General features: G+C 37.3%; 1 protein-coding gene across 7 annotated transcripts in view; it reads left to right on the top strand.

Moving 5' to 3' along the window:
* The window catches only part of LOC148852646 (phospholipase D delta-like), a 137,967-nt gene extending 134,868 nt beyond the window's left edge, over nucleotides 1-3,099 (top strand). For all 7 annotated transcript variants that reach the window (XM_088947009.1, XM_088947013.1, XM_088947007.1 and 4 more), the window contains one exon: nucleotides 2,546-3,099. In XM_088947009.1, coding sequence (XP_088803135.1) covers nucleotides 2,546-2,839 — 294 coding nt within the window. In that variant the 3' untranslated portion in view covers nucleotides 2,840-3,099. The remainder of the gene's footprint in view (nucleotides 1-2,545) is intronic.
* Nucleotides 3,100-16,995: the final 13,896 nt, after the last annotated feature.

Genomic DNA, 16,995 nt, shown 5'->3' with positions numbered 1-16,995 from the left:
TAGGTGGTTTTGGCTTATTCCCAAATCTCACTAGCGGTATCTGCCCACATAAAGTTCTTCCTTACATCGGGTTCCATGGCTGCAAGGAGCCAAGACATCACCATACTGTTTTCTTGGTCCCACCTATCATATTCATCCGTTTCACACTTGAGTTCTTTCACTCTTCCATTTATGTAACTGGCTTTTCCCCTTTTTGTTACATAGAGTTTCACACTTTTAGCCCACTCTAGGTAGATGAGTCCATTTATAGAGGGGTAATTGCATGGGAAACATCAAGTTTTCACCACCCATACCAGCTGTGCTACAGGTTGGTGTAACCCTAGATGATGCTGGATCATAGTTTGCCATTGAGGAAGAAGGTTTACACTACAAAATCCAGAATCACACCTGATCCCACACAATCAGAATGCTAAACCCCCAAGAATTCTACTTTTGGAATGAGAAAAAAAACACTGCTGAAACCAGTCCAGCAATTAGGCTAATTCTACTACAGCAACCGGTAATCAGTTCAGTAATGGTTCAGCCATTAGAACATTAGAACTACAGCCCAGAAATCAATTCAGTTCAGTTTCAGGGCATTAGAACACAGCCCAGAAATCAGTCACAGTTCAACTACAGCACATACTCCTGTCTGTAATAAAAAAAAAGAAAAAAAAGAAAAACATACTCCTGTCTAACATGTGTACATAGGTGTAAATAAAAAAACCAAGGCCTTCACTGCATTGGCCACAGAGGAAAAAAAGAATACATACCCCTGTCCAGCACCTGTTCGAAGGTGCAAACCCAGAAACTTATTCTCACTGCATCGAACTGTCCAGCACCTATTCGAAGGTGCAAACCCAGAAACTAACTCTCACTGCATCGAACAAGGAGAAGAAGGGTGTTTACAGCATCGTCCTTCTTCTACCAGGGCTTCCTTGGTGTTACGACCAAGGGGGACCCCAAAGAAAACAGCGGCAAGTGGCCTGATCAGTCTGATTAGGTTTCTTTGTCCTCCACACGTCCAAGAGATCAAGAGAGAAAGAAAGGAGATTCTTTATCGCCCAGAACCTTGCTCTGATACCATGTAATCTTTCCTGGATAGAGAGAAACGAGAGAGAAGAGAAGAGAGAGGAGAGGAGAAGAGAGAGAAGGGAGAGAGGGAGATTCGATTGGGAATCAAAAAACTATATCCGGCTGATCCCAGCTTATCATTTATATTAACTTAATGTAAAATAAGAGGAAAATACAATTATGCTCCTGACCACTCCCTACTAACAAACAAATAAGAAGAAAATAAAAGACACTGGCTGTCAGCATCTTAGGCTGACAGTGTCAACTATAAAATAAAATAAACAACTCTCACAACAAACATGACCATACTAAACACATCGAAGTTGATTTCCACTTCATATGAGAGAGGCTCCTTGATGTTAAAATCTGCACTGCTTATAGTACTTATCATTTAAAATTAGCAAATATCCTAACTAAAGGAATTAAGAAAGATCACCTCATAGAAATTATCAAGAAGTTTGGCATGATAGACATCTTTGCACCAACTTGAGGGGGAGTGTTAGAAGATATTTGTAATGGGCATTATTGATTTTACCTATAATATAATCATGTAGTTACATATACAAATTTGTAAGGGTAATATTGTAATTTTCTCTCTCAAAATCAAAGTGTTTGAGAGGATTAGATCTCGTTTATCATACTCTTTCCTCATTTCTTTCTTCTCTTTTCTCCCTTCACTATTCTCCCCCTCCTCGCTTAAAACCCTAACCTCTTAACCTAAACACATCAAGGAAGCAAACTGTCTCCCTATTAATCTCCTTGATTCCAACCAGGAATAACTCAACCTGAAATATAAAGGAGAGAGAGAGGGAGGTTAGGTTTTAAAAAAAATGGAAAATAAACCATAAATACTCCCAGACTTCAATACTACTATTTTCACCATGCTTGAAAGTATATCATGTGTTATTGAAAATTTTTTAAGATAAATCTTTCTTAGGATCTTTGGAGAAAATCATTAGTAATTGTATTCTTAAATCTTATAAGTTGAATTCATTGATTTTGAGTTTCAAGGTTGAGGACTTCCAAGATAATTTAAGACTATCCTGTTTTTCCCTTCTTGCATTATGAACTTTTCTATGAAAGTGGTAATAGCTGAAGTCATTATGAACTCTAATGTTGCTTTCAGAATAAGTTGTCACAAGTTTAATAATGTAGCTAATTTCTTTTTAAATAAAACATTTCATCTGTTACATTCGATCCACATGATCACTTCTATTTCCTTGTTCATCAAAACTAATTTTATTTTTCGTAAGCAAAGCCAGAACTCTTATCCATGCAATTTTAGTAACCAGTTCATATAGTCCAAAAGGCATTAATTGGATGATTTAATCCAGTTCTTTGAGGCTTAGAAAGAGGAATGAACACCTTCAATGAGAGTATTTATTTTCAAATGCAATGATTTGTTACTCATTTCTTTCTAGGTAACTGATCAGTTGCAACAGACTGCATTCAGTTCCAATAGAGTCCATCATAACAACATTTATGGTTGTAGGTTTATGGTTATCGGATGTCTCTCTGGGCTGAGCACCTTGGCATGCTTGAAGATTGTTTCTATGAACCACAGAGTATTGAGTGCATCAGACGTGTGAATACACTTGCAGAGTCCAACTGGCAATCTTATGTGTCTGAGGAATTTATGGATATGAAGGGACACTTGATGCCATATCCAATTCATGTAGGCTGGGATGGGAAAATTGGGCCATTGCCTGGGTTTGAATGCTTTCCTGACGTTGGTGGTAAGGTTCTTGGAGCACCCACAACCCTTCCTGATGCTCTAACAACATAGCAGTTCAATAGGTACTCTTACATGGAGTTTTAACCAATGCCAATTGGAGCTTCAAGCAGTTCAATAGGATACTTGCCCACAGGATGGAATTTAGATCGCATATTAATTTACAGATGGAATCAAGGTAGGAATCATATTTGTCATTATAGAATATACATACATATTTATTTATAGGGACAATTCCTGGATGGCAGATATTGTTTCTCAAACAATGTAGTTTGGCTTTTACCGGAAAAAAAAAAAGCAATGTAATTTGGTAAGGGGTATTTTCTTTTAATGATAATAAGTTCTACAAGAACAATATTCCACTTCGAGGGGAGTTTTGATTGGTCGAAGCCCTTCCGGTATCATGTCTTTCCCACAGAATAGATTTTTCCATTCATCAAATAATGGAGTCCCACTGGCCATCCCATGTCTCCTTTGTAGTGAGGCTGGGTGTCAACTTTTGGGTCATAGGCGAGTTTCTAAAACCATTCAGTTAAAGGAGGAAAGAAAAAGATTTCCCATCTGGAATTTTTTTATAAATCTTTGATTTAAACTTCGATTAGGATTGGAATTTTGATTGAATTAAAGATTAAGGTTAATTAGGTAAAATATGAATTTTTAGGAGAAGCCAACCCCTCCCAAGACCCGGATAACTATTTTTTTTTTATTTTTGTTTTTGTTCTTTTTTTTTTCCTTTTTCTCTTTTTAGAGATGTCAAGACTCCGGATAGTTGGGACCAAAAACAATGTGTCAAGGCTAACCTATTATTTCATCTAGGCATCAATTGTCTTTGTTCACTAAAATTGACTTGTGTTATTATTTTATTAAAGTACTTTTTTCTCTTGTATCTCAGAATTTTCCTTAATAGCAGGACTGTTCACTCACTCTATTCTACGCCCCCCCCCCCCCCCCCCCCCCCCCCCCATGGCTTTACATCAGTTTCTCTAGCTGACATCAAGGGAAAAAGAAAGCCAAAGTTTGTCCTCTTAGATTTTACTTGCCATCAATAGTTCTTGAGTTAGACCTCACTTCTCCATGGATTTCCATATTTTGAGATGAAACTTTGCAGAAATCTATACTGTTGAAACTGATTATGAACATATTACGAATATTTGAAGTGAAATATTCGTTGAATTTCCATACCAGGTAAAATTGTGACACATTCAACAAATCTATTATGCCTGAAAGACATGATACCAGAAAGACCGACCAAATCCAAACCATTGGCATCATAAACATGCAAGTGGATATACACAGGTCACAAAAATTAAAAGTTAAAACCCCAAACAATATATATTATATATGGTCGATACTTAATTGCAGATGTTCATAGCATGCATTTTTATACTAGTTAGAACAAAAGAATTTTAATCTTGGAAAGGGTGGATTGGTTACCCACCTAACCTTTGGCATTTGGAAAGGGTGTACCTGTCATTAAAGAATTTTTGTCATTATTATGTATGCTTTATCATTGGTTCAAACTCTTTGCCTTTTTTGTGCAACTCCTGCACTATAGGTTTTGCCCATATTTGGGTGTTTAGAATGTAGCAAAATATTGAATTTTTTATTGTGTAGAGAGAGTTTTAGTAACATGTAGTGTATGGGTTTACTTCAACGCATTGAAATAGAATCCTTTAAGGTTTTGTGTTTCTAAGTTCAATGGAAGTATCGGATCAGGTGTTTGATGTTCCAATTATGGGTATTTTAGGTATGATCAATCTGGACCAGCAAATAGTATTTAAGGCTCAGCTTGAAAACAGTACAAATGCAAATATGTACAGCGTAGATACATACAAAATTATATAAAATATAAGGTTTTGCATTGTAGATATTTGCATTTGTACTCCTTCCAAACTCAGCCTTGTGGTTTAATGGTGATTGGATTTTTTTATCAGGCATGTGTGGTAAGAGTCATACATGGTGTCTTGGTCTGATCGATAGGTTTTATGGCGATTGGCGGGGTTTCCAGACTTTTTTTTTTTTTTAATGGGGTCTAATCGATAGGTTTGATCTGGTGGTAGATGTATGTGGATTTTAGTTCTAATCGATTGAGATTGCCCAAATGGAATCTTGCAAGCTTTAAAGTGATTGTCAAGGTTTTGAAGTGGGATTTGGTGATGATTTTGTTTTAATGTTTTGGGTTTAATTGAAAATGTCTACTCTAGATTTTGGTAGGGTGTAGATGCCTTCAATTTTCGTGAGCCATTAGAAGGGAATCATATATGATGATAGTGGACCCATATGGAGATTGATAAGATTGATGATATTGTCTTGATTTGATGTTCTAAGGATAATGGCGAGGCTTGATCAAGGAATCCCAATGTGAATGATGTAAATTTTAGCTTCTATCAGCGATTTTATGATTTGAATCTTTGGAATGGTATTGTTTAAGATTAGTGGTGGATCTCTTCTTTTGCTTTTAAAAAAAAAATTGAGATTTTTTGGCAATACTGTATGGTGGTTTAAGGTTCAAAAATTCGTTATGTATTGGCTAATATGTATCTTATTGGGCCCTTCCTGATATGCCCCTATATGGGTTATATCGGGTCAGGGCCTGGTTCAGAGGGTAGCCGGGACTTAAACCGATCCCTCTGAAGTTTGAACCAAATTAAAAAAAAAAAAATAGTAAAACTTCAAAAAAAGGACCAATACAGGCTGACCGCGTAATGGCCAGTATCAATACATTGAACCTTGGGTGGTTATGTTGTATTTCAATTTTTTTAAGCCTATCAAGGCACATAAAGTGCTCAGCAAAATATTTGTTTGAATACAGTCAGCAATAAAGTCTAAAGGCTAGACCAAATTGGTATCTGCTCCTCACACAGGGTGTCTCATAATTACTTTACAGGAGATGTTCCTAATGCCCAGTGGAATGTGAATGTGAGGTCGGTGTGAGGTAGCATGTGTGAGGAGAGATCCGGTCTCGGCTAGACCAAGTATGACAATGTGAGAGGGATAAAGAAAAATGGGCTATAGTATGAGCCACTTTGTTAGCTGATCTAGTAGCACACACTAAGGGAAATTGGTCAAAATAGCTATGCAATCATCAAGAATTTGGTGGATTCGCCATGGGGGAGTAGGATGATCCTCCGGCATAAGGGTCTGTTTGGTTTGTAGTTAGAATTGGAATCGGAATCAAAATCTTTTAGGCCCCATTTGGTTCATGGGAATAGGGGTCTAGAATCGGAATCAAAATGGGCTATTCCGATTCCAACTGTTTGTTTGGGAGGAATAGGAATCTCATTCCCATTCCCGCTGGAATGACATTCCCCAATTTGAGGGAGTGGCCATTCCTTGCCCCTCCCTTGGGAATTAAATCTCATTCCTACGGATTTTAATTCCCATTCCCATTCCCGTTTAAATCAAACAGACTATAGGAATGAACCATTCCGATTCCGATTCTAAAGGGTTTCAATTCCGATTCCAACTACAAACCAAACAAACCCTTAAAATCGGAATTGGAATGGTCTATTCCCATATTTTGTTTAGTTCAAACAGGAATGAGAATAAAAATTGGAATCAGTAGAAATGGAATTTCATTTCTAAGAAAAAAACATGGAATGTCCATTCCCTCAAATGAAGTGATGCCATTCCAGAAGGAATAAGAATGGTATTTCGATTCTGCCCGACCAAATAATTGGAATTGGAATAGCCCCTTTCAATTCCGATTCCAGACCCTTATTCCTGCAAACCAAACGGGGCTACAAATCTACAAATCTTCTGGCCTGAGCATATTAGAATTCTCTATTTTGATTCCGGATCACCACACCTAAAGCGGACCAATCTGAAGATGTTGCACTACCAAAGTTAATTTTGACGTGAGAAGCTGGTATGGTGGATGTGTCCATATAGCTAAACAGGACAATAGCACATTGACCAAAGATAGAAGGATCTGTTTTCAATGTGATGTCTTAAAAAATGTTCTAATGATTCAGCATCGAGGACAGACATTATCTATAAAATTCGTTCTTTTGGCCAAGGTTTTCAAAATCGAATTGGACAACAAACCGATGAGGGTTCGGTTGCCGGGTCAAAAGGTCCTATCATTCAAATCAAATGGATGATCTGTTTTGACAAAAAATAATAAATAATAAAAAACGGTCAAGCTGTTCGATGATTCGAATGGTTCAAATAGTTTAACCACTTGGGTCAGTGGTTTATTGACCAAATCAACGGTTTTTAGCAAAATAATGGTTCTAAGATAAGGAACCCATCACCTAATCGGTTCCTGGTTTTTCTGGTCCAAATGTCTGATCCGGTCCGGTTTTGAAAACCATGCTCTTGGCCAACTCCACCTTGGTTGGCAGCATGCTATGCACTGTTGTAAAAAATAGTAAAGAGAGAGCAGATGGAACTTACCGATAATCGCTTTCTAAACTGAAGTTGTAGTGATTTGAAGTTGTTAGAGGAACTCAAAACTGGGAATTGTAGGAAGATGGAGGGCTGATTCGTGTCATTTGGTCACTCTCTTTAAAATCGTATTTGCCCCCTACGGTGCAATTAGGTGAACGCAAACCCGTCGCCAAGATAAAACAGCCCACATGTCACTAGTAGGCGTGCACTCGCTTAGTAGACATCCGCGAACCACTAAAGATTGATGCTCACTGGTAGGCGTGCACTCGCTTACCAGACCTCTGCGAACCATTCGCATATCAAACTTTTACGAACCACTGAAGATTGATGCTCTAATTTCTTAGAGAAAAGAAAGTCGAAAATGGTGTAGTGTGTTGACTGGGTTGGCCAACACTCCTTTTATAGAGTGCTCTCAGACCCGAATGGACACAGATGTGTCCTTTCATATAGGAGCCTCTTTTAGAATAGTGCACCTGTTCGAAGAGGCACAAGAAGGAAGAAGAGACACGAAAAAAAGAAAACAATTTATTTAAAAATTAAATTTGAATTTGAAGAGACGTTTTAAAATTGAAAAGTGCAATTCGGATAAAACAAAATGATTCAATGCATCGTGTGTACACGTACACGTATGTGCGTAGGGACCCGACCTGACCCGACCCATCTCGGCTTGGCGCTACGTAAAAAGCACCCCTAACTCCCCCTCACATGTATGAAATATCTATAGTCCTCTCCTCCTATGGATCCCTACCCATAGAGGGAGCAAAACTACAAATATACTCTACTCCCATTCCTTTCCCAAGCAATGTGGGATAATGAGTCATTCAAGGGAGGAAAGGACAAAAACGAAAGAGAAAGGAGAGAGATTCTTGTAAATTTGAATCTCCCTCCAACAATCCCCCACAATATTCAAAATTACAAGAAGATCGAACAATCTGAGCATCGTAGTGAGAAAAGTATTCATGGTAGGGGTGCAAGTCGGGTTGGCCCAAGTTAACAGTTTGCACTGTTTCAGGCTCAGCTTTCGGATTGGGCCTATCGAAAATTTGACAAAATCCCAACCCTAACCCGAAAAAGTTGCACCCCTAATTCATGGTGATGTCTTTTGGACTTCAATCAACACTTAGGTATAACATGTTATGCTACAGAGTACAGGTGGAGTTAGACTCCTTCAACCTTTCCTCCTTATCGTAACTAGCTAACCGACCAACCAACTCAACTCAACAATTCTTTAGTGGTTCTTTTGTTTTGGAACATTTTGACCTTGTTCCCCTCTTAGAATCATGAGTGTTTTCGAGAGTCAGCCCTAGATCTCTCTTAGAAATGGCCACACATCACTTGCTTAGGTCAATTATTAGTGTGCACTACTCACACTATTCCTAACAGATTAAGAGCCTCATGCTCAACCTCCTCAATCTGTAGTGAGTACTATCTTACCTCGACATTTGAAATGGGATACAAATGATAGTGCTTTCCCTAGTCATCTAGGGGCTCATTTTTACCCATTCAACCTAATTTCAAGGGTCTCCTTTCATATAGGTTGGGTGTCCATCACTAATGACTTTGTAACGGGCTTCAGCCCCATTCCAACCAATGCCTCATAAACCACCTTAGAAGTTTGTGGTTTGGTTAACGAATCTGCAAGGTTCTTTTCAGACTATACAAAATCCAAAGTGATTGTTCCTTCACCGAGGTATTATCTTACTAGGTTATGACTTAAGCAGATGTGCCTTCTTTTACCATTGTATGTCTGGTTTTTGGCTCTGCCTATTGCTGCTTGGCTATCACAATGGAGAGATATGGACGAAATCGGCAGCGGCCAAAGTGGTATATCTACCAACAAGTTCCTTAGCCACTCTGCCTCGGACCCTGCCAATTCTAGTGCAATGAACTCGGCCTCCACTGTTGAACTTGTATTGCATGACTGCTTTACCGATTTCCACGATACTGCTCCTCCACCTAGAGTAAATGCATATCCACTAGTGGATATACTATCATTTGAATATGAAGTCCAATTTGCATCAATAAAGCCTTCAAAAACAAGAGGAAAACCTGAGTAATGTAAACCAAAGTTTATGGTTCCTTTTAAATATTTTAATAATCTTACTAAAGCTTCCCAATGTTCATTTTTGGGATTATGAGTATGCTAACTTAATTTTCCCATAAGTATAGCTATGTCTGGTCTTGTACAGTTCATTAAGTATGACACAAATCCAATTATACTTGCATACTCCTTTTGTGAAACAGGTTCTCCTACATTTTTCTTTAAGTGAGTTCTACAGTCAAGAGGTGTTTTAACCGGTTTACAATCATAGTGTCCAAATTTCCTAAGAATACTTTCTACATAATGTGATTGGGAGAGAATAAAGTTTTCGTGTTCTATATGGATTTTAATCCCCAAGATTACATCAGCCTCACCCAAGTCCTTGGTATCAAATTTGGACATTAGAAATTGTTTTTCTTTTTTTACTACATCTAGACAAGTTCCCATTATTAGCATATCGTCAACATATAGACAGATCATGACTCCTGTATTATTTTCAAAATTTCTATAGACACATCTATCAGAATCATTTCTGCCATATCCATTAGTTACTAACACATTATCAAAATTTTCATGCCATTGTTTAGGAGATTGTTTTAAGCCATACAGAGACTTAATTAGTTTACATACTTTTGTTTTTGTACTGGCATTATGAAACTTTCAGATTTCCTAATATAAATTTCTTCCTCTAATTCACCATTTAAGAAAACTATTTTCACAGTTGTTAATCTTGCAACCGGGGAGTAGGTGTCAAAGAAGTCTACACATTTCTTTTGTCTGAGCCCCTTAGCAACTAGCCTGGCCTTGAATTTATCAATTGTGACATTTGGTTTTAGTTTTTTCTTAAAAATCCACTTACAATTTAATGCCTTAGTTCCAGGTGGGAGATCTACAAGTTCTCAAGTGTGATTAGTGACTCAGGAGTCTATTTCACTTTTTATGGCTTCTTTCCAAAATACTGCATCAAGTGAAGTTATAGCTTCCTAATAGGTTATTGGGTCCTTATCCACCAGAAATGTGAACATTCTGTCACCCAAGTTTGCTTATCTTCTTTGTCTTTTACTTCTCCTCAAGTCTGTGTCTTGCCTAAGTGAAGTACTAGTTTCTTGAGCATTCACTAGTTCTTAGTTTCTAACTTGGTTTTGGGAAAGTTCCCTATTTAATGTTTCTTTTCTCCAAGGGAAGATGTGCTCAAAGAACTCTACATCTCGAGATTCTATTATTGTGTTATTTTTGACAAAATTTTCAATTGTTTTAATTACAAGGAGTTGATAAACCACACTATTTTGTGCATAACCTATGAACACACAGTCACAGGTTTTCGGTCCTAATTTCTTTCTTTTAGGTTCAGGTATTCCAACCTTTGATAGGCAGCCCCAAACCTTTTGATAGTTCAAGTTAAGTTTTCTGTTATGCCAAAGTTCAAAGGGAATCTGTCATTTCTTCTTAGGTGGTATTCTATTATATAAGTGGCAGCCATTAGGATTGCTTTCCCCCACAAATTCAGAGGTAAACCTGAACTAATTAGCATTGCATTCATCATTTCTTTTTGCGTTTTGTTAAGTATTTCTGCAACTCCATTAGATTCAAGTTGATAAGGAGCTATGGTTTCATGTATGAATCAATTTTCTTCAAATAATTTTCTAATGGTTTGTCCATCATACTCAATTCCTCTATCTGTTTTAAGTCCTTTTATTTTATTTCCTAATTGATTTTCTGTTTCAGTTTTGTAGTTTATGAAAGCTTGATCAGCCTCATCTTTTGATCTAGGTAGAACTACTTTTACATATCTTGAGAAGTCATCTGTAAATGTTATATAGTATATTTTCCTCCTCTAGCTTCATGACATTTAAGGTCTCCTAGATCACTATGTATAAATTGTAATAATTCAGTTTCCCTTTGTACACTTTTATGAAGTTTCTTAGTAAATTTTGCTTCTACACATACTTGGCATTTTTCATTTATAAAGTTAATAGGAACATTCAAAACTCTTAATTTACATAAACGTTTTACATAAGGAGCACTACGATGTCCTAGTCTAGCATGCCAAATATTAAAATATTTAACAATATAAGCAGAAAAAAGTAGTTTTATTCATAATAATATCAAGGAAGTTCAGTACAAATAATCCACCAGCATTGTACCCTTTTCAATCAAATACATTATTTTTAGTCAACACGGCCTTGTCTGCTTCAAATGCCAGTTCTAGTCCTACTTTGTTGAGGAGTGCTCCCAATACCAAGTTCCATCGGATCTCCGACACGTAGTACATCATTCAACATTAGGATTTTTCCTGAAGTCAGATTCAGGAGCACCTTTCCTTTGCCGATGACCTTCAAAGTTTGTAAGTTTCCCATGAAGACTTGCTCTCTTTCAAACAGAGTTGTATACTCATAGAAGGAATTGTGGTCTCCACAGATGTGCTTGGTAGCACCAATGTCCAGTACCCACTCCTTCGGCTTATCAACTAAGTTTACATCAATTTCCATTATTGCGATAACATCCTCAATCAAATTGACTTTCAGTTTCCTAGAGTCCTTCTTTCAGTACCAGCAACCCTTCTTGTAATATTCGAGTTTGCCACATACATAGCAGTTTCCTTTCTTATGTTGTTTCTTGAATTTCTGATCAATTTTCACATTCAATTTCTTTTTGAATTTTGTAGTCTTTTCCTTCACTAGATTGGTTTTGGAAAACTAGTTCTCATCTTTTCTTTTTATTTTTTTCTTCAATCTTAGTTCGGACCACTAGTTGGTCCAAAGTAGTGACCTTCCTCTTGTGTTTCATACTGGTCTTGAAATCATTCCATGTATGTGGCAGTTTCTCTATGAGAGAACTGTCAATGAATTCATTTGGCAGTACTATGCCTTCTTTTGTTAGTTCCCTCACAAGAACCTAGAACTCATCTATTTGAGTAGACACACCCATGTCTTTTTTCATAGTGAAGTGCAGGAAGTTGGCAATTGCATATTTCTTATTTCCAGCATTTTCTAGAGCATACTTAGTATCTAAAGCATTCTAGATTTCATAGGCATAGTTGTACGAAGAATAAACATTGTACAGTTCATTGGACAAGTAGTTTAGGATATGATTGGTTCAGAGGTGGTCAGTTGTAGTCCAATGTTCTACAACAAAAGAATGGGTTGGTTCCTCCATGTTTAATGGGTTTGGTTTAGTCAAATTGAAAGCTACCCCTAATTGTTCTAAGGCAAACAACAGGCATTGTCTCCAACGCTTGTAGTTGATTCCATTGAAGGGTTCAATTTAGAGAAATTAGGAACTGTTGACAATATCCGGTTCCTCATGAAGGGGTTAGTAGAGATATGTTCCATAAATACGATTTTAAGAATGTTGTAAAAAATAGTAAAGAGAGAGTAGATGGAACTTATCAGTAATCGCTTTCCAAACCGAAGTTGCAGTGATTGAAGTTGTTTTAGGAACTCAAAACTGGGAATTGCAGGAAGATGGAGGGCTGAGTCGTGCCACTTGGTCACTCTCCTTAAAACCGCATTTTCCTCCTATGGTGTAGTCGGGTGATCGCAAACCGGTTGCCAAGATAAAATAGCCCATAGCCCACTGGTAGGCATCCACTCTCTTACCAGACCTCCACAAATCCCTAAAGATTGATGCTCATATTTCTCAGAGAAAAGAAAGTCGAAAATGGTGTGTGTGTGTTGACTGGGTCGGTCAGCACTGCTTTTATAGAGTGCTCTCAGACCCGAATGGACACAGATGTGCCCTTTCAGATAGGAGCCTCTTCAGAACAATGCACCTATTCGAAGAGGCACAAGGAGGAAGAAGAGACATGAAAAAAAGAAAACAATTTATTTAAAAATTAAATTTGAATTTGAAGAGACACGTATTAAAATTGAAAAGGTGTAATTCAGATAAAACAAAATGATTCAGTGCATAGTGCGTACACGTACACGCGCATGCACCCACGCCCTCGCCCTTGCCCCAACCCAGCCCGAGCTGCACACGCGTGAAAAGCACCCCCCAACTCCCCCTCACATGTATGAAATATCTAGTCCTCTCCTCCTATGGGTCCCTACCCATAGAGGGAGCAAAACTACAAATATACTCCACTTCAACTCCTTTCCCAAGCAATGTGAGATAAGGAGTCATTCAAGGGACGAAAGGCCAAAAACAAAAGAGGGAGGAGAGAAATTCTTGTAAATTTGAATCTCCCTTCAACATGTACCTACCTCCTTAGAAAAAGGTGTATTCTAGGTGGAATAAATGTGTTACACCAGAGTTTTCACCAAGAAACATTACGAAATGCTGTAGACATAGAAGAACTTTGGGCTTCTTGCAACTATAAGAATTTATATGTAGTCAAGGTTGTTAAGACCAAGGTTTAAAATATCAATAAGCCTCTATGTATCGGTAAAAGTGTATGGGTACTTACATATATGTGAAATACGCTTTTTTTAGTTTTTTTTTCAAAACTTGGTTTTTGGGGAGTTAAATAAGGGTACTTTTTATTAAAAGAGAGTGGAACCCCGAAACACCTGAGTATATCGGGACCCAAAAGATACCATACAATATGCCCAATATGGGACTATCGTATTAAAATTTTGAACCTTGGTTAACACTCCATTTTTTGCATAGGTCTAGATTTTAACATCATCAATAGTTGAATCCATTGGGAGTGGGAGATATTGGATAGTTCAAGTTCCATGTTTCTTGTAATCTACAACCCAACCCAAATATTTATCATTGGTGGACATGTCTTGGGCTTGTAAGATGCCTTTGATTCTTTCTCTATCTCTACGTCATGTATTTTTACAAAATAGAATGGAGGATTTCTGGAAGCTCACTTCCTAGCATGACCAATTCCCAAATATAAGTAAGAACTCTTTAATACATTGGACTTCATCAGTAGCACTTTATCCAAAAATTAAAACATCATCAGCAAATAACAATTGATTAATTAGTTTACAAAAATAATCAATAAAATCCCTCAACTTTAACACATGTAAAAGAAAAGGTCATTCCATTTTATCATAATTAAAGAGGTCTAATTTAAGTAAAAAATTATCATACTTACAACCACTCTTTTTCTCTTTTTCTTCATAGAATGGACCATCTCCGATGCTATCACCTTATCATTAATAATTTGCCTACCAAGAACAAAGGCATTTTGCAATGGTGTCAACAACCAATGGAGTTGCATATTTTCTTTCTTTGGTATTAGAACAAGGTTAGTTGTAGTGATAGCACCAATATCATTAGGCTGTGACCACAGACATTGAGTATAAGATGTGAAGTTCGCTGCAATAGTCTAGCTCCCAAGGGGATTGATAAAATAAAGCTGAAATCCCATCGGGGCCTGGAGACAGAATAAAGCCTGCTTCACTAAGGCCCATTTGGCGTGCCTTTTTGTGCAGTCTTTCGGCTGTTTACAAGTCGAGTGGATCAATTTTTAGTCTATTTCCATTTGGCGTGTGAAAGATTTTACCATCAAAAGCTAAACGTCAAAAAGATGCAAAAAAACCCATTTTGGACTGATTTCGAGAAGCTCCAAATGAAGCTTTTCGCATTTTATTTTCGTGTGGAAAATGCACGAAAAGACGTGCATCTTCCAAACATGCTTCAGGCTGCTCAAATTTCATGCAAAAACTCAATGCTTTTTTTTGACTGTCAAAGCTACCAAAAGATCTTCCCAAAAAGACACACCAAATGTGGCCAAACATCTTGTGCAGGAAAATTGGCAAAGAGCTACATTTTCATTTCCTGAAATATCCATGGGGACCAAATACTCTAGAAAATCATGTAAAGAAGGATTGAAGGTGGAGAACAAATGATTAAAACAACCCCTTAATTAGTGTATTCTCATTTGTCGACGAGTTAGACGCCCATTCACCCAATGTATCTCTGACTCTGAGCCAATAAATAGAGTTCTTGTGATGCCTATGAGGCAAAATGATGAAAAAATCTGATATTTGAGGTGTTTTCTTCTTGAATTTAGGCTTCAGAACATTTTATTTATTCAATTTGGTAGGTCAGCTTCTGAATTCTCTTTCTAAAATTTCCTTGTTTGTTGTGTGCCATGTTTTTAATATGATATCCCAATAGTCTTACATTTATTGAGAAGAGGACTCACCAGCTACACCCCACATGTGTTGAACCTTTGTTTAAAAACCATCCTCCGCAGTCCAAGTGGCTTCAAAATGTTGAGAGTGTTTCAAAATCATCATCCTCTATTTGATAACCTCTGTTTCCTTTTCCTTTTCACAATAATCTTACATTTCCTTTTCCATTTCATTAAAAGAATTAATGAAATGGCACATATCTCTAGATTGTGAAGCACGGAAAGAATTTGAACCGGTCAGGGGTCCGGTTACTAGTTCGAATGGTCGGCCCATTTTGACAAAAAAAATAAAAATTAAAAATTTTGAAAAATGATCAAAACCGTTTAAATGGTTAACCAACCAGTTCAGCGGTTTGTTGACCAAAATCAACGGTTTTGGGGAGAAAAACGGTTTTAGGGAAAAACAAAACCGATAAGGCGACCAGTTTCCAATTTTTTTGATCCGACCATTCGGGGTCTGGTTTTGAAAACCATGCTTTTTCATTACTATTTAATATAGAATTCAGATCACTAAGAAGAGCCCAATAGAATCTATGGTTGCATTTGTTTTAGGTGTAAATTCAATTTTACACCAGTGGGAAATGTGAACCAGTTTATTTGTCAACGGAGATTGGTACTACATTGCATTCAACTAAAGCATTGACATAGAATAGGTTGAAGACAAAACCTAAGATGGAAGCTACTGTAGTCGACATAGAATAGGGAGCGCTGAGAGTGTCGCCACATCATCGCCAGTTTTGCAAGAATATAGGCCTGATTTCGTTGTTGTGACAGGGGATCGTGCTATCAGGAGAAGTTTCATGTGGTCATTGCTACAATCGATTGATTCTACCTGCTCAACAAACAGAATAGATTTTAAGTGATGGTTTCAGGGAGGCGAAGATCAAAGTGAAGAAAGAGGAAGGACTGCCCGTTCTGCATTCGTCTCGAAGGAGAAAATTATCTATAGTATCTTTGGGTGATTTTAGAGATTCAAAAAAATAAAACGAAAGAGGAGGGAAGCAGAGGAAGAAGAAGAAGAAAAAGGAGGAGAAGAGAGAAAGAGAGAACGAAAGAGAGGTAGGTGGAGATAGAAAGGTCGGAGGTGGGTTCAGATCTACCGCTGGTTGTGGTGGTGGTGACGGAAGTGAGAAGAAAAAAAGGGGGAAAGAAGAAGAATAAGAGAGAAGAAGAAGAGAGAGAAAGATCCGGTTGCAAAAGATCGGGTTGGGTTTTGCCGCTGCCACCCTAGGTTTAGATCCGCCGCTGCAACAAGTTGCAGCATACGAATTTATCATTGTAAAATAAAACCAACTTTACATTTTTATGAACCAGACATTTCTTTTTGCGCTTTCTTAAACTGAGCCTAAAATTTTTAATAAGTACATCTTGCAAAACGTAAAAATACATTTTGTATAGCGTGAACCAATAAAAAGAAAATAAACCGTATGATGTATTTAACATTATTGGTTAGCATTTTATCCTTTTTAATTTCCAAACTGAAATAAAAAAAAAAAAAAAAAAAAAACCCGAAAGGCTTTGAACCTGAGTCCCTAGATAAAATATGTCGTTTAATTAAAATTCAAACCTAATTTAGTTTTTTAGTTGAATAATGGAGGGTTTGAATTTGAAGGAAGGATTTTTTTTTAACATTTTTGCTTATTTAAAAAGTCTTTGACTGATTTGTTGCAGCAAAACATAAAC

This window comes from Nelumbo lutea, chromosome 5 (genome assembly GCF_056320005.1).
Source record: "Nelumbo lutea isolate HS-2025 chromosome 5, American lotus-T2T, whole genome shotgun sequence".
Lineage (NCBI taxonomy): Eukaryota > Viridiplantae > Streptophyta > Magnoliopsida > Proteales > Nelumbonaceae > Nelumbo > Nelumbo lutea.
The sequence above is the reverse complement of the archived record's forward strand: the minus strand, read 5'-3'. Positions and strand labels throughout refer to the sequence as shown.